Source organism: Oncorhynchus gorbuscha, linkage group LG01 (genome assembly GCF_021184085.1).
Source record: "Oncorhynchus gorbuscha isolate QuinsamMale2020 ecotype Even-year linkage group LG01, OgorEven_v1.0, whole genome shotgun sequence".
Lineage (NCBI taxonomy): Eukaryota > Metazoa > Chordata > Actinopteri > Salmoniformes > Salmonidae > Oncorhynchus > Oncorhynchus gorbuscha.
In genome coordinates, this window is record NC_060173.1 from 96,955,674 (window position 1) to 96,979,496 (window position 23,823).

The 23,823-nt window shown below is 43.9% G+C and overlaps 1 protein-coding gene across 1 annotated transcript; it reads right to left on the reverse strand.

Moving 5' to 3' along the window:
- Positions 1-1,461: 1,461 nt before the first annotated feature.
- LOC124046738 (succinate--CoA ligase [ADP-forming] subunit beta, mitochondrial) lies at positions 1,462-23,746 on the reverse strand. Its single transcript, XM_046367462.1, has 11 exons — positions 23,590-23,746; positions 22,394-22,580; positions 13,434-13,533; positions 13,187-13,349; positions 12,304-12,432; positions 10,854-10,992; positions 7,301-7,462; positions 7,038-7,180; positions 6,028-6,148; positions 3,966-4,054; positions 1,462-3,218 (listed from the first exon to the last, which is right to left on the reverse strand). Exons 1-11 carry the CDS (start codon positions 23,671-23,673, stop codon positions 3,144-3,146), a joined length of 1,392 nt encoding a protein of 463 aa, XP_046223418.1. The 5' UTR covers positions 23,674-23,746; the 3' UTR covers positions 1,462-3,143.
- Positions 23,747-23,823: the final 77 nt, after the last annotated feature.

Sequence of the window (23,823 nt, forward strand, 5' to 3'; positions counted from 1 at the left end):
GTGCTCTATTGCGAACTTCAGAGGCGCATCAATGTTTTTTTCTGGACTTCTTCCATGGTGTCCTCCCATGAATACCATTCTTGTTTAGTGTTTTACGTATTGTAGACTCGTCAACAGAGATGTTAGCATCTTCCAGAGATTTCTGTAAGTCTTTAGCTGAGACTCTAGGATTCTTCTTAACCTCATTGAGCATTCTTGCTGTACTCTTGCGTCATCTATGCAGGACGGCCACTCCTAGGGAGTAGCAAAAGTGCTGAAATTTCTCCATTTATCGACAATTTGTCTTACCGTGGACTGACTTTTAGAGATACTTTTGAAACTCTTTCCAGCTTTAAGCAAGGCAACAACTCTTAATCTTAGGTCTTCTGAACTCTCTTTTGTTCCAAGGCATGGTTCACATCAGGCAATGCTTCCTGTGAATAGCAACTCACATTTTGTGAGTGTTTTTTTTAAATGGGGCAGGGCTGCTCGAACCAAAATCTCCAATCTCATTGATTTGACTCCAGGTTAGTTGACTCCTGACTCTAATTAGCTTTTGGAGAAGTCATTAGCCTTGGGGTTCACATACTTTTCCCAACCTACACTGTGAATGTTTAAATTATGTTTTCAATATAGACAAGAAAAATACAATAATTTGTGTGTTACTAGTTTAAGCACACCAAGGTTTTCTATTGTTGTGACTTAGATGAAGATCAGATCAAAATATGTCAAATTTATGCAGAAATCCAGATAATTCCAGATTGTTCATTCTTTTTCTTGCCACTGTATTTATCATGGAAAGACAATTTTCAAAAAGATATGTACTGTAGAACAGTGACTTTTTTTTGCCTATTCAATCTCGTTCTATTCTTGAAGACATGGAAATTGCTTTATTATTATTTTAAAATTGTTGGTTTTGTCTGTATGGGAAATAAAATGTTTGAAAGAAAGAGAAGCAGAGCCACTCAAGCGAACCTCTAATATTAAAGGCAGTATTATTAACTCCACATTATGGTATGATGTGGTCCCTAGTTTCAAGAATCTTCAAGTCTAATTTCTCCTTGAAGTGAGTCTCCAGAGACACTGCTTGCAACAGGAGGTAAGCCCTGCTCTGTCAGTGCACAATTCAGTTTTAACCCAGTATGCATCCACGCAGTGACTCTAGAGATAGAAAATAAAGTTGGATTCTATTGGTTAGAATAGAAATTTGAATAGAGGCTGAAATTATTATGCAACACAGAGTCTGGCATGTAGAAAATGTTAAAAGATTCTAACACTACTATGCTAATATCAACAGTATATAAGCTAATTTGGAGTCACATGAGCCTGGTCATTATATACATTTGCACTTTAGCAATTCCTCTGTTGTTTTTGTTGACATGACTAATGCCAAACACAACCTAACTAGCCATAAGGAGATGTAAAACACAACTTTCACATTGCAAGTACAAGTGCTGCAAAAAACTCAAACAAAAAAGTAAAGTCGGTGTTCTCCATTTATTCATTTTTTTTACTCCCCAAGAGAAGCATAAATATTTTATAGAAGAAAACAGCGGTCTCGTTATTTACAAGATATAATAAATGTCTTACAACTCACAATATGTGTGTTTCTGTGTTCTGAGGGCTGGGGAGTAACAGATACAGAGGAATGGAGGGAGATAGGGAGAAATAGGGAGAAATAGAGAGAAGACTTAACTACAGTACAATCTTTTAACAGTTGAGTGGACACGGCCCACCCCCATTTTTGTCATCATATGTACCTGAACAGAGTGAGAAAGGTTGTTCCTGTGACATGGTGGCAGACTATTATATAGGAGACCCTCCGATAGAAGGGATGGAAGAGACAAATACACAAACATGCAGTCAACCAGATAAGCAGTAGTTTAGATATCACACACACTAAACACTCACAAATAACTCATACTAGTTCAGGAGTAAAGGAGTACTCCGATGCTTTTATCCAGGTATGAGTCAGTCTCTCTTGCCAGAATCAGAACAATCCACTATTCAGCTATGCATTTCAAATTGCATGGAGATGAAATGATTGACATGAGGTACTCCTAAGAGTGATTTACATTCCATAAACTATTTTCTTAGTTTGCCAAGTATTAGTCCAGTGTCACAACCTAGCAGCTGTCATTACAATGGGCACCTGCCCTATAAACCCCCCCCTAATTCTTACCCCATCTCCCATTCTCAGACCACTCAATATAAGGCACTCCTGCAGGGGCAGACAGGAGACTTAAGGGGGGGGGGGGGGGGGCTATGACTGACTGACATTGCATCCAGCAGTAACCCTCTCTAAACCACTGATCCAGGAGAATGAACCGTGTACAAAACCCCTACCTCCTGGAGGGGAGCCTGATCCTTATTGGTCACCACACACCTCAGTCAAAGTAATCAATCAGATCACATCCACCTGAGAGGCGGGGTTACCCCTTTAAATGCCCCCACCTGCAGTAATTAGTCCTCTTTCAACCATACCAGCATGGAACCTAAGGTATGCGTTTATTGACTAAGTATTGCAAGAATGTGGTGTGAAAAGTCTCTTGAGCATTGTTGTAAATGTAACCTATACACTGAGGACAAACACAACAGAGTGAATAATACTGGACTAATCTGGAGGAGCGCCCCCAGTGTCTAATCTGATAAGTGTGCTTGAACAAACCGACAAGCCACAGTAGGAAGCCCCTTCACACATAACAAAACCGAGTGAGGAAAGTAGAGAGTAGCTAAAGTTAATGACATTTTCAAACCGCAGCTTTACACACCTGTGTTCTGATTCATATCATCGGTTTCTGGACCAATCAGACGACCCTGAATGTGTTCGCATTTGATGAAGGGTCGGGAAGGTACTCAGATCCAGACTCTTTGCAGTGAAGAAACTAACGTTCGTGGGCGTGGCATAGCGTTTGGCACGAGCAAGGAGTCTGGGTTGCCAGGCAACTTTGTATCCCTCATTTACTTAGTTTCCTTTAATTTGGCAGTTACCTGTATGTGTGTGTATTTTGGAGCCTTGCCACTGAGAGAGAAAGAGAGAAACAGAACTAACAGAAGTTGGTGGGCTGTGTTGTAGTATTCGCTCAGTAATGAGAGGCTCTTCTTGTTGTTCAAGGGGTGGGGTGTCAGGGTTCAGATGTGGTCATAGAGTCAAGGGACATGGCTTAGAGTGGCAGCTGGAAAGAGATGTCCACATGAGCCTCCTGAGCCAGCGACACAATTTCAGAAAGCTTTACAACCTGCAAAGAGGAAAGAGAGAGAGAATACTTTAAACAGAAGCACAGCAGAAGGGAACTATATGAGTGATCTCATTATAAAACAGACAAACACTAAAAATGAATAGTTTTAATTGCGGGGGGCTGTAACTGCCACAGGGTGGTCATGCCAAGCTGCCATTGTGCTGGCTAACTGATGCTTGTCTCTTTTGGGTGTAAAACACTCCAAAAACAAAGGAGAGCGAGTGGAGAGGAGAGATAGTGGGAGTCAGTGAGAGCAAAGCCAGACTATTGGTAGAGGGAAAGATAAATGGAGGGGCGAGATGAGAGAAAGGGGGTCTCTGCTCTGACTCCATGTCACTGCTGCTAGCTCTGCCAGAAATCAAAGCCATACAACTCAGGCAGTGTCACTTCAACCTATACCATGACTGTGTCAATTGACACAAACCACGCGCGCACACACACACACACACACACACACACACACACACACACACACACACACACACACACACACACACACACACACACACACACACACACACACACACACACACACACACACACACACACACACACACACACACACACACACACACAACCCTGCTGGTGACCCTCGTCTCACACACATTTTCACACACACCGCAAACAGTTCCTGACATTCCTTTTCACATTCACACACTTCACATAGACCTACTGTACCACAAACACACCACCCTACATAAACCAGACCGGGTGCTTAGAGGGGTAGAGGTAGAGAAGTGTATGTACCATTCTAGCGGCCTCGTCTAGATCGTCACAGGCCAGGAGCTTCAGTGGGCTAGCGGCAATCAAAGCTTTGGCATCATCCACTCTGGATCCTGAAACATAACAGAATGAGGCTGAAGGAATGCTGATCTTTTAGAAAGCGCTTTGCTTCTCTTTTATATAGCTCAGATACCAGTAAGTGGACTGGAGGGAGGCTGGGCATGAAAGGGATAACAAATCCAGTTATTTGTGTCATCCGTAATTTATAATTGTGCACCCAACTCACTCGGGTGCTTCGCTATATCACATTTGACATTGTCCGTAAAGCTTAAGTTCATTTGCACACAAAAAAAAAAATCATACACCTGTGTGTTGTCCTTGTTAATGCAGTCAGAGACGAGCTGCAACTTCTTAATCATAGCCTCAATTTTGTCCTACACATTGAATATAGTTGCACAGAGTCCCTGTAATCCAAGATTCAGATCATTCAGGCGAGAAAAATCATCACCCACATTGGCCAGTTGTGTGAGAAACATCATCATGGAAGCAGTCAGACAAGTGAAAATTAAACTTCTCTCAATTAAAAAAAACGTGTCAATACTTTGCCCCTTCATAACCAGCGCACTTCTTCTGTATGTTGTAAAAAGCATTACATGGTCGCTGCCCATATCATTGCATAGCACAAATAATACACAGTTCAGGGGCCTTGCTTTAACAAAGCTAACCATATTCACTGTAGTGTCCAAAACGTATTTCAAGCTGTCAGGCATTCCCTTGGCAGCAAGAGCCTCCCGTGGATGCTGCAGTGTACCCAAGTGGTGTTGGGAGCAATTGCTTGCGCGTACGTTACCACTCCACTATGTCTCCCTATCATGGCTTTTGTGCCATCAGTACAGACACCAACATGAGCAGCAGCTAAGTTTGGCTACAGACAAACCGTTAATGGAATTCCCGCGAGAGAGTAACGGTTAATGTGATTGGATGTTAATTATTTGACTAGGTTACCTGTATTTGACATTGTGTTGTTATTTCCCTGAACACTAGATGGTTTCATTTTATTTTTGGCAGTGAAACGAGGCTATTCAGGCAAGAAAAAAACCTCACCCAAATGTATAGCCCAGTTTGAAAATATAAATTATCTGTTTGAAAATGTGAAGAAAAAGATGTTAACTTAAAAAAAAAACTGATATACATTTTTAAAAATGTAAATCATTTTTTATTTGGCTTACCCCCCGACGGCATTGCGAGTAGCCCTGGGAATACCAGGGCTAGACGATTGGAATAATAACCCTGCATCATGATTACAAAAGCATTTAAAATAGCAGACTAAATAAATTAGAAGTCTAATTTGTGAAAGTTCATTATACATTACTAAACCGTTTGAAGGAAATCATTTTAGTACAATTACATTTAGTTTATGAGTGATTGAGTTCTGTATAACTTCACACATTCTATTTGTCCCTGTGTGTTTCAAACATGTCCAGAAGGGAGAGGCTGGGAGCTACAGGGTCCCATAGTGCCGGTATTATGTGATACTTAGGTCCAATACGATATGCATTGCAATTCTCACAATTCTATATTTATTGCGATTCGATACTGTGATTTTATTGCGATTCGATGTTCTAAACATATTATTGCTCACCATGTCTGCTGCAGAAAGTGAGCCATGAGAAAACGAATTTATCAGTCATGGAAATAAGTGCTGAAAACAAATTGGTACCTTACTTTAAAAAAGATAGAGAACAAGCTATGAAGGAAAAATAATATTGCGATAGTAAATCGTAAAAAATAACATCCCAATATGCAATATGCAACTGTTTTTTACCCTCACATCACTAGTGTGTGTGGGGAAGTACTAGAAGAGACTAATCCTGACAAGCTGCTTGCTCGTTGACCTTTATATTGCCACGCTCCACTGTCGCCCCCTACCTCTCTCCCAGCCCAGTATGTACGCCAAAATGGCAGTGTAGTAGCCTATATAACAAAGTTAAAATAGTTTTCACTGTAATTGCCACAGGGTGGTCATGCCAAGCTGCTATTGTGCTGGCTACCTTGTGCTTGACGGTATAAGGGAGGTCAGTCTCACCTTGTAACCGCACCACAATGGGGATCTTCAGGTCCAGGTCTGTAACAGCCATGATGATGCCCTGAGCAATGATGTCACACCTCATGATGCCACCAAAGATGTTCACAAGGATGGCCTGCACCTGAGGACCACAAACCAAAGAAGTTGACCATGAAAGCATAAACGAAGATATTGACCATAGAAGACCAAAAACCAAGCAATCACAAAAGCTTGATCACAAATTCATACAGGAACAATAACCAAACCTTTAAAAAAGTAATATAACTTCAACAAAATCAAGATCACACTGTAAATGTAATGTGTATTATAAAACTGTAGTGGTTTAAATTAACATGTATAAATACCACACCATTACTGAGGCTCCATAATAAACCACAGACACCACTAGGACCACACTAAGCAGGTGTCAACACAGAGACAGGAAATTAGCCACAAATCTCCCATGAGAGCTTATAACCATCTATCAAAAACCTACTCACCCATCAATGAATGAATGACTAACTGTATGTCACACAGCAGGTTAGAACCCTCCCTGTACTCCCTCTAAAGTCCTCCCCCATTCAAACTCCCACAGTTAAATGTCACCCAATAGGTTCCACCAGTAGTAAACCCCACCCTCCGAGTGAGCTATCCTACTGATATCTTCAGGTAAGTCCAGACTAATGTCTGTCAAAAGATACACCTACTAACTAGGGGATGCGTGTACTGAAAAGTGACTTTATACAACCGTAAACTAGCTGAAGGTCCAAACATCAGGAATTCCTAATGAATCCCTACCCCCTAACTCCATCAAAACATCAATAGTATCAACTGCAGGCTACTACTGCTCTAGATACCCAGCCGTCCCATTCCAGTTGGGGACAGAGGTCAGGGTGAAGGACTGTGGAACACTGTCTGTGCTTATTGGTGCCACAGTGAGAAGTGAGAGCCTACTGCAGATTAATGCTTCTTCAATGACAACCAGAGATGCTAGGTGTTAGTGGTAAGTGTCCCCCATTCCAAGTCCTTACCTTCCTGTCAGAGGTGATGAGTTTAAAGGCCTCCATCACCTGGTGGGCTGTAGCTCCGCCCCCCACGTCCAGGAAGTTGGCAGGCGTGCCACCATGCAGCTTAATGATGTCCATGGTGGCCATGGCAAGACCAGCCCCGTTCACTACACAAACACAGAGAATATAGAGTGAATATACATTTTTATTTTATTTTATCATTACTGCTACTATAAAGCTAGGTGTGTGGTGCTGTGAAGCAGTGTTGGGTGTGTTGTGGCACTCACCCAGACACCCAATGGATCCGTCCAGGCCAATGTAGTTGAGGTCAGCCTTGGCTGCCTGTCGGTCCCTGGCATCCTCCTGGGTCCAGTCCTGCATGTCAAACACCTTCTTCTGGCGATACGCTGCGTTCGAGTCAAAGTTGATCTTGGCGTCCATGCACATCACTGTCAGAGGGACACACAGGAGACAGAGGCTGAGCCCAAGATGGCTGACAAAAATCCAATGACCCTGTAACTTCATTACAACAAATCCTGAGGCAGATGTTCGTTGTACTTGGAGGGAACATTCTCCAATGCCTGATCCAAGGTGCAACAGATTATCTATACTGAACAAAAATATAAAAACGCAACATTCAACAATTTCAAAGATTTTACTGAGTTACAGTTCATATAAGGAAATCAGTCAATTGAAAAAAAAAAAAATCATTACGCCCCAATCTATGAATTTCACATGACTGGGAATACAAATGTCACAGATACCTTAAAAAGAAAAGTAGGGGTGTGGATCAGAAAGCCACTAAGTATCCATTTGCCTCATGCATCTCCTTCGCAGATAGTTGATTAGGCTGTTGATTGTGACCTGTGGAATGTAGTCCAACTCCTATTCAATGGCTGTGCAAAGTGGTATTGGAACATGCTGCTGTACACGGCGGGATATTGGAACATGCTGCTGTACACGGCGATCCAGAGCATCCCAAACATGCTCGATGGGTAACATGTCTGGTGAGTATTCAGACCATGGAAGAACAGGGACATTTTTCCGTTTCCAGGAATTGTATACAGATCCTTGCGACATGGGCCATGCATTATCATGCTGAAACATGGAGTTGATGGCTGCAGATAAATGGCACGGCAATTAGCCTCAGGAGCTCGTCACGGTATCACTGTGCATTCAAATTGCCATCGATAAAAATGCAATTGAGTTTGTAGTCAGTAGCTTATGCCTGCCCATAGCATAATCCCACCACCACGGGGCATTCTGTTCACAACGTTGACATCAGCAAACTGATCATCCACACAACTGACAAATTCTCTAAAACGACATCGGAGGCAGTTTATGGTAGAGAAATTAACATAAAATTATCTGGCAACAGCTCTGTTGGACATTCCTGCAGTCAGCATGCCAATTTACATGCTCCCTCAAAACATGAGACATCTGTGGCATTGTGCTGTGTGACAACACATTTTAGTGTGGCCTTTTATTGTCCCCAGCACAAGGTGGACCTGTGTAATGATTAGGGTTGACCCCATTTAGAAGACTGGACAATTGTTTGGTCGATGGGCTGTTTGTCGACTGACATTTCTTTAGTCACGCAGTAGCAAAATAAATAAATACAAATCATGGTGTACTAGACACCAGTCTGGCTTCAAAATCACCCATAAACACTACCGTTCAAAAGTTTGGGGTCACTTAGAAATGTCCTTGTTTTTGAAAGAAAAGCTCATTTTGCGTTCATTAAAATAACATCAAATTGATCAGAAATACAGTGTAGACATTGTTAATGTTGTAAATGATTATTGTAGCTGGAAACGGCTGATTTGTTACGGAATATCTACATAGGCCCATTATCAGCAACCATCATTCCTGTGTTCCAATGGCATGTTGTGTTAGATAATCCAAGTTTATAATTTTAAAAGGCTAATTGATCATAAGAAAACCCTTTTGCAATTATGTAAGCACAGCTGAAAACTGTTCTGATTAAAGAAGCAATAAAACAAACGGGCCTTGTTTAGACAAGTTGAGTATCTGGAGCATCAGCATTTGTGGATTCGATTTACAGGCTCAAAATGGCCAGAAAGAAAGAACTTTCTTCTGAAACTCGTCAGTCTAGACACTAGACACATTAGTGTCTAGTCTGAGAAACAGACGCCTCACAAGTCCTCAACTGGCATCTTCATTAAATAGTACCCGCAAAACACCAGCCTCAACATCAACAGTGAAGAGGCAACTCCTGGATACTGGCCTTCTAGGCAGAGTTCCTCTGTCTAGTGTGTGTGTTCTAATAGTTTACATTGTTCCAAACTGTCAGAAAAATTATATTCTAATCTAACAGCATTTGTTTGGCACACATAATATGCACGCATCATTTGCTCCTTACTTCCTTTTTATTTTCTACAACGATCACATTCATTCCACATATCTGACTTCCCCTTTACCAGCTGAGAAACCACATACCCAATTTTGTTTATTTGTCACATCCTCTGCATCCATTTTTCTGTCACGTGTTATGGTGTTCAGAGTTTGTTATAACCTATTTATTGATGTGATTATGATATAGGTCACGTCCTATTGGTCATGTTTCACATAAAGAGAGCAATGGTTGAGGGAATAGGAAAATGTTTTTCCTTAACAAATTAGGGATTACAGTAACAACTTTTCAGTCAGAAATAGCTATAATTATGTTGCAGCTTCAACAACACAGACAGCGCGATACACTGCTGATATTCTGTAGTGGTCGCTGCAGCAAGGAGAGACAGACACCAGGTGCTAGTCACACAGTCACTTGCTTTTTTTTTAACACAGCAAGTCTGAACCAGACCCGGCACAATCAAATCAATTGTGGTCGGACTCCCTCGAGACATTTGTCTCTCTTAATCAAACATTGTGCTTAAAGCATCAGACAAGCTCAGTGCAAATAGTTGATTTGATTAAAACACATAGGATTTGTCTATATATGGAAAAATACACCTTTTAACTTTTCAACCAATCGATTGGTGAATTTTTTTTTTTGAAAAAAATGAAAAAAATGATTGCTCAACCAAGATAGTAGCCATTGTAATGATCATGCTGTTTAATCAGCTTCTTGATATGCCACACCTGTCAGGTGGATGGACAATATTGGCAAAGGGTACAGTCTAACTAACAGGGTTGTAAACAAATGTGTGCACACATTTTGAAAGAAATAATATTTTTACGTGTATGAAAAATATCTGGGATCTTTTATTACCGCTCATGAAATCAACACTTTACATGTTGCGTTTATATTTTTGTTGAGTATAGTTCTGTGACATAGCTTTACTGTGTAACCATGGTTGGCTGTACTATACATGTCAAGGACAGATCTGGGTTAGTGACAGATAAGATACTACAGATGTTGCTAATGTAGTAGGGTCAAAGGGTCAGCACTGGCCATTCCTACTGTCAATCAACTCTCCTGGTATGTTTGGGGTTGGTCAAGTCAGCCAATAACCACAAAGTAATTCGAAGTACATATGAGCACTGGAATGCCTTTTACATTTCAAAGCTAACATAAGGCCTCTTATTTCACCCAGCCACCATACTCTACCATGTATGGCTATGATGTTGAAGACAGTTGGTTGTGCAATAACACCATCATTCCTTCAGTACCATGGGGTTTAGCTGCCTATTTGGCCCATCAGTTAAAAAGTGCAGTGATTCACACTAGGGTTTTTCACTGGGAGTGTGTTAATGAGAATGATTGATTGAGTCATAGATCAATGGGAGAAGCCTCCAACCAAGCAACACACTCTCACCCAGCTCTTAACACTCCTGACTAACAACATCACTAGCAACGAAAAGCAAGTGTATGTGTACCCTGGCCAGAGGCGTCCTCCACCATGGGGTTGATCTCCAGCATGGAGGCGTCAAACTTCATGAAGACGTTGTAGAGCTTGATTATGTTAGCAGCTGCGTCGTCAATCAGAGCAGCAGGGAAGCCCATCTTTGTGGCAATCTGGAGAGAGAGCGAAGACAGAGAAGACCGAGAAAAGAGCAAAAGAATGAAATGTATCAATATCAGTTCTTCAAATCTACATTGTTTGTCATTTACTTCTACTTTAGCAACATTTAGAAATCTATTACCAGCTTGTAAAACACTTGAATTCAATTGAAGGTGAGAGGAGTTGAAGGAGAGCAGGAACAAATGACAATGAGGGGTATAGTCTGGGTTGGCGCCCCCCTTGGGTTGTGCCGTGGCGGAGATCTTTGTGGGCTATACTCGGCCTTGTCTCAGGATGTTAAGTTGGTGGTTGAAGATATCCCTCTAGTGTGTGGGGGCTGTGCTTTGGCAAAGTGGGTGGGGCAGGTGTTTGGCCCTGTCCGGGGGTATCATCGGATGGGGCCACAGTGTCTCCTGACCCCTCCTGTCTCAGCCTCCAGTATTTATGCTGCAGTAGTTTGTGTCGGGGGGCTAGGGTCAGTCTTATACGTGGAGTATTTCTCCTGTCTTATCCGATGTCCTGTGAGAATTTAAGTATGCTCTCTCTAATTCTCTCTTTCGGAGGACCTGAGCCCTAGGACCATTCTTCAGGACTACCTGGCATGATGACTCCTTGCTGTCCCCAGTCCACCTGGCCGTGCTGCTGCCCCAGTTTCAACTGTTCTGCCTGCAGCTATGGAACCCTGACCTGTTCACCGGTCGTGCTACCTGTCCCAGACCTGCTGTTTTCAACTCTCTAGAGACAGCAGGAGCGGTAGAGATACTCTTAATGATCGGCTATGAAAAGCCAACTGACATTTACTCTCTAGGTTTCTTCCTAGGTTTTGGCCTTTCTAGGGAGTTTTTCCTAGCCACCGTACATCTACACCTGCTTTGCTTGCTGTTTGGGGTTTTAGGCTGGGTTTCTGTACAGATATCAGCTGATGTAAGGGGGGCTATATAGAAGGGCTATATAAATAAATTTGATTTATAGTGAATGTGAGAGACGTTGGCAGGTCATGGTAACATTGCAGGCACTTTGAGACACATGTAGTGTGTGAGATGCAATGTTGACTGAGCATATCACAGTCAAAACCTGACGTTTAAAGATATTACACTGCCTAACTAATAAGGTTCTGAGGCCCTTGTCTTTAGAGAGAAACTCAAATCAGACCTAATTTGAATATAAATGTTACCGCAAGTTGTTTGTTTAAACATGGACCAAAATAGCTAGCTTTAAAATCAGGTGGAGTATTGTTTATTTACCAGGATATGTAATGTTTCCTGGGATCTAAGAGACTGAAAGACAAATCAAGAGGTATTTTTACAACCCGATCTCAACTGTACCGAAACAGCTTGTTCCATCTTGATTCCCTCCATGATGTCGATTGGCTCCTTCACAATGGCGTCGGGATTCTCTGCTGCCACATCCTCGATGTTCACGCCCCCCTGAGAGCTGCCAATCAACACGGGGCCCTGTTCAGAGGGAGGGGCCGAGAGATTATGAGTACCAATCATTTTACACAATCATCAAACTAAAAAAGAGCAAATTAATGGAACATATGTCTCACAGCAAATCAAATTGTATTTGTCATATGCTTCGTAAACAACAGGTGTAGACTAACAGTGAAATGCTTACTTACGGGCCCTTTCCAACAATGCAGAGAAAATAAAAAAAATAATAACACAAGGAATAAATACACAATGAGTAACAATAACTTGGCTATATACCATTACAGTGGTACTGCAGGGGTACAAGGTAATTGAGGTAGATACATAAAGGTAGGGCTAAAGTGACTGGATAGATAATAAAAAGCAGCAGCATATGTGATGAGTAAAGAGTTGTGCAAAAAGGGTCAATATAGATATTAAATAGTTAACCTAATATTACCTGGGCTAAATAAATAAATGTAACAAATGATTGGATTGATCCATTGGTCTTCAAATTCTCAATGACAACAGGTGTCTCATTATCCTATTTAGAGAACCGAGCTATAAGAGCAGCTGGACAAGCAAGTCCCACGGAGCACAAGTATTTCAACATGTCCACGGCCATGTCCTTTACCACTACGCCATCTAGTGGGACCATCCAACACAACACAATCAACATTCAAAATCAAGAATAACAGCTGCCCAATATGTCAAATCTGACAGCCTGACCCAGAATGGCTGAGCGTGATTTATCAGCTGTTGTCACCTGAGAGGCGTGAAGGGGCGGGAATGACCTCACCTGGAAGGATCTCTCCATGGTGATGGCGAAGTAGTACTCCCTGCGGGGGTACCTGCGCTCACAGATGAACACCTGGTTACAGATACGGCCCTGCTCGCCTGTCTGCTTGGTGTAAAGCTTACGACCAATCATCTGAGAGGAGATGTCCCGGGCCTCCTCTGGACTGTAGGAGAGGGGAAGAGAGACAGAAGAATTGACACAGAGTAGAAATGGGTGCAGTTTGAGAGGGGTTCTCTTGGACACTCACGAGTAGACAATCTTCACTCCTCCCTTCAGACCTCCCTCGAAGGTGCCTTTGCCTCGGCCTCCAGCCAACACTTGAGCCTTCACCACTAGATCCTTGGTGCCTGAGACACCCACACACACACACACACACACGAGGGAGAAAGACCATAGCAGTTACAGACTAGCCCAACACTCCACTGCCAATTACACACACAGACCGATAATAATGCAGATGTACAAACTACACAAAACATTGTCAGTGCAAACACTGCCTAACACAAGCTTTCTAGCAAAGGCATGCACTCATGGCCCTAAATGACTAGGCTACTTCTGGACATTGTCACGTTAATCTTTATCCACAACCAGAAAACTGTGTTAGCATCGAGTAAGCTACACAGTGAATGGATACATTGTTCTACATCATGTTTAGCCCTACTGATTACCACAGAGGAATTCAGTAGGTCAGAGATGATTTAACTTTATTGATCTAGTATTGTAACATATTAACAAAGTTAGACAACACACTATTACAGTTAGTTACAGAGTAGGCTACATAAAAATGACATGCCTAAAACCTCTATGTAAAGCCTGGGAGGACATTTTGATTTCATTGACATATAATAAACACTAGTCTGAATCCAATTAAAAGATTATCCCTAGTCCAGAGCAATGCCATTTATCAAAAAGGCTAGTCCAGGAGTAGAGTAATTCCATGACACTGGCCCCTGAGGAAAAGGAAGCACAGATAGGTGTAAACAGGTTACTGTGTGTCCAGCTGAGCACAGCAGGCTGCAGAAGTGTTAACTGATAGCCTTGGGTTCAGTGTTATGTTTAGACTGTAGTCTCTGCTGCTGCCTCAGAGGCTATTAAAAACACCCTAAACAAGGCCAAGGGTCACACCATGTCAGATGTAGGCTACAGGTTCTGTGTGCAGCACTCTCAGATTAGTCCAGAGATATTTGGGTGAATGTGTATACATGCCATTTTCAAAGTAACAAGAAAGTACACTAGGGCTGACTCCAAAGATTTGAATAGATTCGATTTCGATTTGTTAACTCAGATTTGATTCAAATCACTTTTGCTGATTTGCAAATGCAGATGAGCAGTCACACACACCAGAATGCCCCATAACAATGGTACCCCCCCCAGCCCATAAAGGGACAGGTAAGTATTTTAACATGAGACTTTTTTTCATATTCTTAACTTTTATTATTTCTCATTGTTGTTGCATTGTCAAGAAGGAACTTGCAAGTTAGCATTTGGGGCTCGCGAGTGGTGCAGCGGTCTAAGGCACTGCATCTCAGTGCCTGAGACATCACTACAAGCACCATGGTTTGATTCCAGGCTGTATCACAACCAGCCGTGATTGTGAGTGCCATAGGGCGGAGCAGAATTGGCCCAGCGTCATCCGTTTTTGGCCAATGTAGGCAATCGTTGTAAATAAGAATTAGTTCTTAACTGACTTGCCTAGTTAAATTAAACGTTTTTTTTTAAACACACAATATATATATATATATATATTGCTCAAAAAATAAAAGGGAACACTTAAACAACATAATGTAACTCCAAGTCAATCACACTGTCCACTTAGGAAGCAACACTGATTAACAATAAATTTCACATGCTGTTGTGCAAATGGAATAGACAACAGGTGGAAATTATAGGCAATTAGCAAGACACACACAATAAAGGAGTGGTTCTGCAGGTGTGGACCACAGACCACTTCTATGCTTCCTGGCTGATGTTTTGGTCACTTTTGAATGCTGGCGGTGCTTTCACTCTAGTGGTAGCATGAGACGTAGTCTACAACCCACACAAGTGGCTCAGGTAGTGCAGCTCATCCAGGATGGAACATCAATGCGAGCTGTGGCAAGAAGGTTTACTGTGTCTGTCAGCGTTGTGTCCAGAGCATGGTGGCGCTACCAGGAGACAGGCCAGTACATCAGGAGACGTGGAGGAGGCCGTAGGAGGGCAACAACCCAGCTGCAGGACCGCTACCTCCGCCTTTGTGCAAGGAGGAGCACTGCCAGAGCCCTGCAAAATGACGTCCAGCAGGCCACAAATGTGCATGTGTCTGCTCAAATGGTCAGAAACAGACTCCATGAGGGTGGTATGAGGGCCCGACGTCCACAGGTGCTTACAGGTGCTTACAGCCCAACACCGTGCAGGACGTTTTTCATTTGCCAGAGAACCCTGTGCTCTTCACAGATGAAAGCAGGTTCACACTGAGCACATGTGACAGACGTGACAGTCTGGAGACGCCGTGGAGAATGTCCTGCTAACTGTAACATCCTCAAACATGACCGGTTTGGCGGTGGGTCAGTCATGGTGTAGGGTGGCATTTCTTTGGGGGGCCGCACAGCCCTCCATGTGCTCGCCAGAGGTAGCCTGACTGCCATTAGGTACCGAGATGAGATCCTCAGACCCCTTGTGAGACCATATGCTGGTGAAGTTGGCCCTGGGATCCTCCTAATGCAAGACAATGCTAGACCTCATGTGGCTGGAGTGTGTCAGCAGTTCCTGCAAGAGGAAGGCATTGATGCTATGGACTGGCCCGCCCGTTCCCCAGACCTGAATCCAATTGAGCACATCTCGCTCCATCCAACAACGCCACGTTGCACCACAGACTGTCCAGGAGTTGGCGGATGCTTTAGTCTAGGTCTGGGAGGAGATCCCTCAGGAGACCATCCGCCACCTCATCAGGAGCATGCCCAGGCGTTGTAGGGAGGTCATACAGGCACGTGGAGGCCACACACACTACTGAGCCTCATTTTGACTTGTTTTAAGGACATTAGATCAAAGTTGGATCAGCCTGTAGTGTAGTTTTCCACTTTAACTTTGAGTGCGACTCCAAATCCAGACCTCCATGGGTTGATAAATTTGATTTCCATTGATAATGTGTGATTTCGTTGTCAGCACATTCAACTATCTAAAGAAAAAAATATTTAATAATAATATTTAATTCATTCAGATCTAGGATGTGTTATTTTAGTGTTCCCTTTATTTTTTTGAGCAGTGTATATATATATATATATTATAATAATAAACAATTTGTTGGACAATGTATACCATCCGTATCCTGTACATACGCCTAATAAAACTTCAAACTTGATAAATGTTGAAAACATGTTGGCTCACCATTTACAAAGAAGATATAATATGGAGAACAGGCTATTAGTATGAGAAGTATCGAAGTTTTGGATCAGGTACAGTCAACAGATGCTGGTTATCGTTAGTAATTAAAGCTACTAAGTGCCATTTTAGGGCTGTCTTTGTGCCTTTTGAATTCTTATAAGATATTATAAACTTCCAGACGTTCTCTCTGACCTCTTACTATGGCACTACGATGATACAGAGAAATCCCTAGATTACAGTATAGGCCTACAGCCCACTCTGACAACATACCTTACTCAGTAGTGCTGACTGATTAGTGCCTTTGAGGTCGGTTTGGATTATGATTTTATATATATATATATATAATTATTTTTTTCAACGCCGATACCAATTATTGGAGGACCAAAAAAGCCAATACCGATTAATCGGCCGATTTAAAAAAAAAATACATTTGTAATAATGACAATTACAACAATACTGAATGAACACTTATTTTAACTTAATATAATACATCAATAAAATCAATTTAGCCTCAAATAAATAATGAAACATGTTCAATTTGGTTTAAATAATGCAAAAAAAAAAGTGTTGGAGAAGTAAAAGTGCAATATGTGCTATGTAAGAAAGCTAACTTTTCAGTTCCTTCCTCAGAACATGAGAACATATGAAAGCTGGTGGTTCCTTTTAACATGAGTCTTCAATATTCCCAGGTAATAAGTTTTAGGTTGTAGTTATTGTAGGAATTATAGGACTATTTCCCTCTATACCATTTGTATTTCATTAACCTTTGATTATTGACAAGTTCTTATAGGCACTTTAGTATTGCCATTTCACTTCGGTTACACCAGCCTCATCTCGGGAGTTGATAGGCTTGAAGTCATAAAAAGCGCAATGCTTGACGCACAATTTACATTTACATTTACATTTAAGTCATTTAGCAGACGCTCTTATCCAGAGTGACTTACAAATTGGTGCATTCACCTTATGACATCCAGTGGAACAGTGACTTTACAATAGTGCATCTAAATCTTAAAGGGGGGTGAGAAGGATTACTTATCCTATCCTAGGTATTCCTTAAAGAGGTGGGGTTTCAGGTGTCTCCGGAAGGTGGTGATTGACTCCGCTGTCCTGGCGTCGTGAGGGAGTTTGTTCCACCATTGGTGGGCCAGAGCAGCGAACAGTTTTGACTGGGCTGAGCGGGAACTGTACTTCCTCAGTGGTAGGGAGGCGAGCAGGCCAGAGGTGGATGAACGCAGTGCCCTTGTTTGGGTGTAGGGCCTGATCAGAGCCTGGAGGTACTGAGGTGCCGTTCCCCTCACAGCTCCGTAGGCAAGCACCATGGTCTTGTAGCGGATGCGAGCTTCAACTGGAAGCCAGTGGAGAGAGCGGAGGAGCGGGGTGACGTGAGAGAACTTGGGAAGGTTGAACACCAGACGGGCTGCGGCGTTCTGGATGAGTTATAGGGGTTTAATGGCACAGGCAGGGAGCCCAGCCAACAGCGAGTTGCAGTAATCCAGACGGGAGATGACAAGTGCCTGGATTAGGACCTGCGCCGCTTCCTGTGTGAGGCAGGGTCGTACTCTGCGGATGTTGTAGAGCATGAACCTACAGGAACGGGCCACCGCCTTGATGTTAGTTGAGAACGACAGGGTGTTGTCCAGGATCACGCCAAGGTTCTTAGCGCTCTGGGAGGAGGACACAATGGAGTTGTCAACCGTGATGGCGAGATCATGGAACGGGCAGTCCTTCCCCGGGAGGAAGAGCAGCTCCGTCTTGCCGAGGTTCAGCTTGAGGTGGTGATCCGTCATCCACACTGATATGTCTGCCAGACATGCAGAGATGCGATTCGCCACCTGGTCATCAGAAGGGGGAAAGGAGAGGATTAATTGTGTGTCGTCTGCATAGCAATGATAGGAGAGACCATGTGAGGTTATGACAGAGCCAAGTGACTTGGTGTATAGCGAGAATAGGAGGGCCTAGAACAGAGCCCTGGGGGACACCAGTGGTGAGAGCGTGTGGTGAGGAGACAGATTCTCGCCACGCCACCTGGTAGGAGCGACCTGTCAGGTAGGACGCAATCCAAGCGTGGGCCGCGCCGGAGATGCCCAACTCGGAGAGGGTGGAGAGGAGGATCTGATGGTTCACAGTATCGAAGGCAGCCGATAGGTCTAGAAGGATGAGAGCAGAGGAGAGAGAGTTAGCTTTAGCGGTGCGGAGCGCCTCCGTGATACAGAGAAGAGCAGTCTCAGTTGAATGACTAGTCTTGAAACCTGACTGATTTGGATCAAGAAGGTCATTCTGAGAGAGATAGCGGGAGAGCTGGCCAAGGACGGCACGTTCAAGAGTTTTGGAGAGAAAAGATAGAAGGGATACTGGTCTGTAGTTGTTGACATCGGAGGGATCGAGTGTAGGTTTTTTCAGAAGGGGTGCAACTCTCGCTCTCTTGAAGACGGAAGGGACGTAGCCAGCGGTCAGGGATGAGTTGATGAGCGAGGTGAGGTAAAGGAGAAGGTCTCCAGAAATGGTCTGGAGAAGAGAGGAGGGGATAGGGTCAAGCGGGCAGGTTGTTGGGCGGCCGGCCGTCACAAGACGCAAGATTTCATCTAGAGAGAGAGGGGAGAAAGAGGTCAGAGCACAGGGTAGGGCAGTGTGAGCAGAACCAGCGGTGTCGTTTGACTTAGCAAACGAGGATCGGATGTCGTCGACCTTCTTTTCAAAATGGTTGACGAAGTCATTTGCAGAGAGGGAGGAGGGGGGGGGTTCAGGAGGGAGGAGAAGGTGGCAAAGAGCTTCCTAGGGTTAGAGGCAGAAGCTTGGAATTTAGAGTGGTAGAAAGTGGCTTTAGCAGCAGAGACAGAAGAGGAAAATGTAGAGAGGAGGGAGCGAAAGGATGCCAGGTCCGCAGGGAGGCGAGTTTTCCTACATTTCCGCTCGGCTGCCCGGAGCCCTGTTCTGTGAGCTCGCAATGAGTCGTCGAGCCACGGAGCGGGAGGGGAGGACCGAGCCGGCCTGGAGGATAGGGGGCATAGAGAGTCAAAGGATGCAGAAAGGGAGGAGAGGAGGGTTGAGGAGGCAGAATCAGGAGATAGGTTGGAGAAGGTTTGAGCAGAGGGAAGAGATGATAGGATGGAAGAGGAGAGAGTAGCGGGGGAGAGAGAGCGAAGGTTGGGACGGCGCGATACCATCCGAGTAGGGGCAGTGTGGGAAGTGTTGCATGAGAGCGAGAGGGAAAAGGATACAAGGTAGTGGTCGGAGACTTGGAGGGGAGTTGCAATGAGGTTAGTGGAAGAACAGCATCTAGTAAAGATGAGGTCGAGCGTATTGCCTGCCTTGTGAGTAGGGGGGGAAGGTGAGAGGGTGAGGTCAAAAGAGGAGAGGAGTGGAAAGAAGGAGGCAGAGAGGAATGAGTCAAAGGTAGACGTGGGGAGGTTAAAGTCGCCCAGAACTGTGAGAGGTGAGCCGTCCTCAGGAAAGGAGCTTATCAAGGCATCAAGCTCATTGATGAACTCTCCGAGGGAACCTGGAGGGCAATAAATGATAAGGATGTTAAGCTTGAAAGGGCTGGTAACTGTGACAGCATGGAATTCAAAGGAGGCGATAGACAGATGGGTAAGGGGAGAAAGAGAGAATGACCACTTGGGAGAGATGAGGATCCCGGTGCCACCACCCCGCTGACCAGAAGCTCTCGGGGTGTGCGAGAACACGTGGGCGGACGAAGAGAGAGTAGTAGGAGTGGCAGTGTTATCTGTGGTGATCCATGTTTCCGTCAGTGCCAAGAAGTCGAGGGACTGGAGGGAGGCATAGGCTGAGATGAACTCTGCCTTGTTGGCCGCAGATCGGCAGTTCCAGAGGCTACCAGAGACCTGGAACTCCACGTGGGTCGTGCGCGCTGGGACCACCAGATTAGGGTGGCCGCGGCCACGCGGTGTGGAGCGTTTGTATGGTCTGTGCAGAGAGGAGAGAACAGGGATAGACAGACACATAGTTGACAGGCTACAGAAGAGGCTACGCTAATGCAAAGGAGATTGGAATGACAAGTGGACTACACGTATCGAATGTTCAGAAAGTTAAGCTTACGTAGCAAGAATCTTATTGACTAAAATGATACAGCACTGCTGAAGTAGGCTAGCTGGCAGTGGCTGCGTTGTTGACTTTGTAGGCTAGCTGGCAGTGGCTGCGTTGTTGACATTACACTAATCAAGTCGTTCCGTTGAGTGTAATAGTTTCTACAGTGCTGCTATTCGGGGGCTAGCTAGCAGTGTTGATTACGTTACGTTGCGTTAAAAGAACGACAATAGCTGGCTAGCTAACCTAGAAAATCTCTCCAGACTACACAATTATCTTTGATACAAAGACGGCTATGTAGCTAGCTATGTAGCTAGCTACGATCAAACAAATCAAACAGTTGTACTGTAATGAAATTAAATGAAAATGTGATACTACCTGTGGAGCGAAGCGGAATGCGACCGGGTTGTTGAGTTCTATTCGGAAGACGTTGGCTAGCTGTTGGCTAGCTAGCAGTGTCTCCTACGTTAAGGACGACAAATAGCTGGCTAGCTAACCTCGGTAAATTAAGATAATCACTATAAGACTACACACTCTAAACTACACAATTATCTTGGATACGAAGACAGCAAAGACAGCTATGTAGCTAGCTAACAATACACTAATCAAGTCGTTCAGTTGAGTGTAATAGTTTCTACAGTGCTGCTAATCGGTGGACGTTTGCTAGCTGGCTAGCTGCTGGGCAGAGCAGTGAAGACTACGTTAGGACGACGAAATACGATAATTACGCAATTATCTTTGATACAAAGACGACTATGTAGCTAGCTAAGAAGAAATTGCTAAGATTAGACAAATCAAACCGTTGTACTATAATGAAATGTAATGAAAAAGTTATACTACCTGCGGAGCGAAATGCGGATGCGACCGCTCGCTCCAACCGCTCGCACAATGAAGAGCTGCTGGCAAAATGCACAAAAGTGCTGTTTGAATGAATGTTTACACGCCTGCTTCTGCCTACCACAGCTCAGTCAGATACTTGTATGCTCAGTCAGATTATATGCAATGCAGGACACGCTAGATAATATCTAGTAATATCATCAACCATGTGTAGTTAACTAGTGATTATGATTGATTGTTTTTTGTAAGATAAGTTTAATGCTAGCTAGCAACTTACCTTGGCTTACTGCATTCGCATAACAGGCAGGTCGATATTGCATTGGACTAGTTAACTTTAAGGTTGCAAGATTGGATCCCCCGAGCTGACAAGGTGAAAATCTGTCGTTCTGCCCCTGAACAAGGCAGTTAACCCACCGTTCCTAGGCCGTCATTGAAAATAAGAATGTGTTCTTAACTGACATGCCTAGTTAAATAAAAGGTATAAAAATTAAAAATTAAATTGGCGTCCAAAAATACCGATTTCCGATTGTTATGAAAACTTGAAATTGGCCCTAATTAACATCGGCCATTTCGATTAATCGGTCGACCTCTAGTTTGGACCATAATAGTTTGTTGGTGATGTGGACATCAAGGAACATAAAACTCTCGACCCACTCTACAGCCCTGTCAATGTAAATGGGTGCTTTTGCGCCTGATTTTCCTGTAGTGCACATCATCTCTTGTCTTGGTCACGTTGAGGAAGAGGATGGTGTCCCGGCAGTCTCTGACCTCTTCCCTATAGGCTGTCTCATCGTTGTCGGTGATCAGGCCTACCACCGTTGTGTCGTCAGCAAACTTGATGGTGTTGGAGTCGGGTTTGGCCACGCAGTCGTGGGTGAATAGGGAGTACAGGAGGGGACTACACACGCTCCCCCAAATTAGCTTACTCAAATTAATTTGACCACATCCTATTAAGGCATGGCTTACCAATCTCCTTGGCAACAGAGTAGGCTTCATCGGGTGAGCTGGCAACCTTGCCCTCGGGCACACAGACGCCAGCCTCTTTGAGCAGGCCGATGCTCATGTACTCATGCAGGGAGAGGTTCCTCTGCTGCTGCTGAAGGTGGGAGGGCTGCTGCTGAGCCCCAAGAAGGCCGGAGGAACCACCCAGCACCTGGAGAGAGGGGGGGGGGGGGTAGAGGAGAGAGGGGGATAGAGGAGAGAAAAAGTTGTAGGGTGGTACATGATGCAGTAACATGACAGTACCTACTCATATATCAGGGGGAGTACATAGCACTCTGTGAAAGGACACTGAATAAGAATAGCCACACCCATACAAAAGACTAAAAGGGCACATACACACAACAAAAAAATGTGGAGTAGATGTATGCAATACTGTAAGTTTGCAGATATGAAAGAGGAATACATTAAACATGTCATTTGGCATCAAATTAATCATTATGTCAACATCAAACTCATTTTTTTCTAACTTGGAACTTGGTTCTAAAAATGTCAGCTTTGTCAGTGCAAGTGAGCATGAACAAACAGCCTGGATGGTGCATATCCTCTCTTCACCCCCGGAGGCATCATGCACCCCAAAAATCCAAGGAGGCAGAAAGTATGTGAGGATGCTTTGGGGGCTGGAGAACTTAGAACAACTTTTTTTTCCAAACACGTGAACCATATTTTACCTGCAATCTAGTCATAATCATATATATATAAGCAAAAAGTTGTTAAGTGCTATTATACAGGACAAATCTGAGGGGGCACTTACCCCTGTACCCCCGATGGGCATGACGCTCCTGGCACCCCCCTCCCTGTCCTATCGTCTCTAGTCTATGACAGCTGTGTTGGAGGTCACGGTCTTAACTAGTACTGTATGTGAGCGAAAAGCTATTGCGAACAACCAAATCCCTGAACCCCCATAAGCTTGTTTAAATACATGTACTGATTGATACATTCGTCTCTCCATTGCTAAACAAGCAACGACGTTTGCTAACGTTTAGCTCGCTGGCTATGTGGCTAGTTAGCCAAAAGAGCCAGCTTCCTAGCTACCTCAAATGAGATAAGCTAATGTCAAATTTCACCCCATTTCTCAGGGACATCGAAGATGGTGCAGCAGAAAAATTATCACAGGTACAGGCAGCCGGATTTCATAACATTTTTGTCAAGGTAGAACTTACTTTGGATGCAGTGTTACGCGTCGATCTTGCCCCAGAATTTCTCAGGCTAGCCGACAATCGGCCGCAAATCAGGGACGCCGCCATGTTCCCTTCTCAAGCTAACGAATTGGGTGCATGCGTAGTGACATTAAAAAAAACATGCGCCCCACGCATAGGCTTGGCTCACATTCAAAAGTCTTCACAATTTGAAGACACGGCTATAAATACATACGGTCAACTGGACATTATATAATG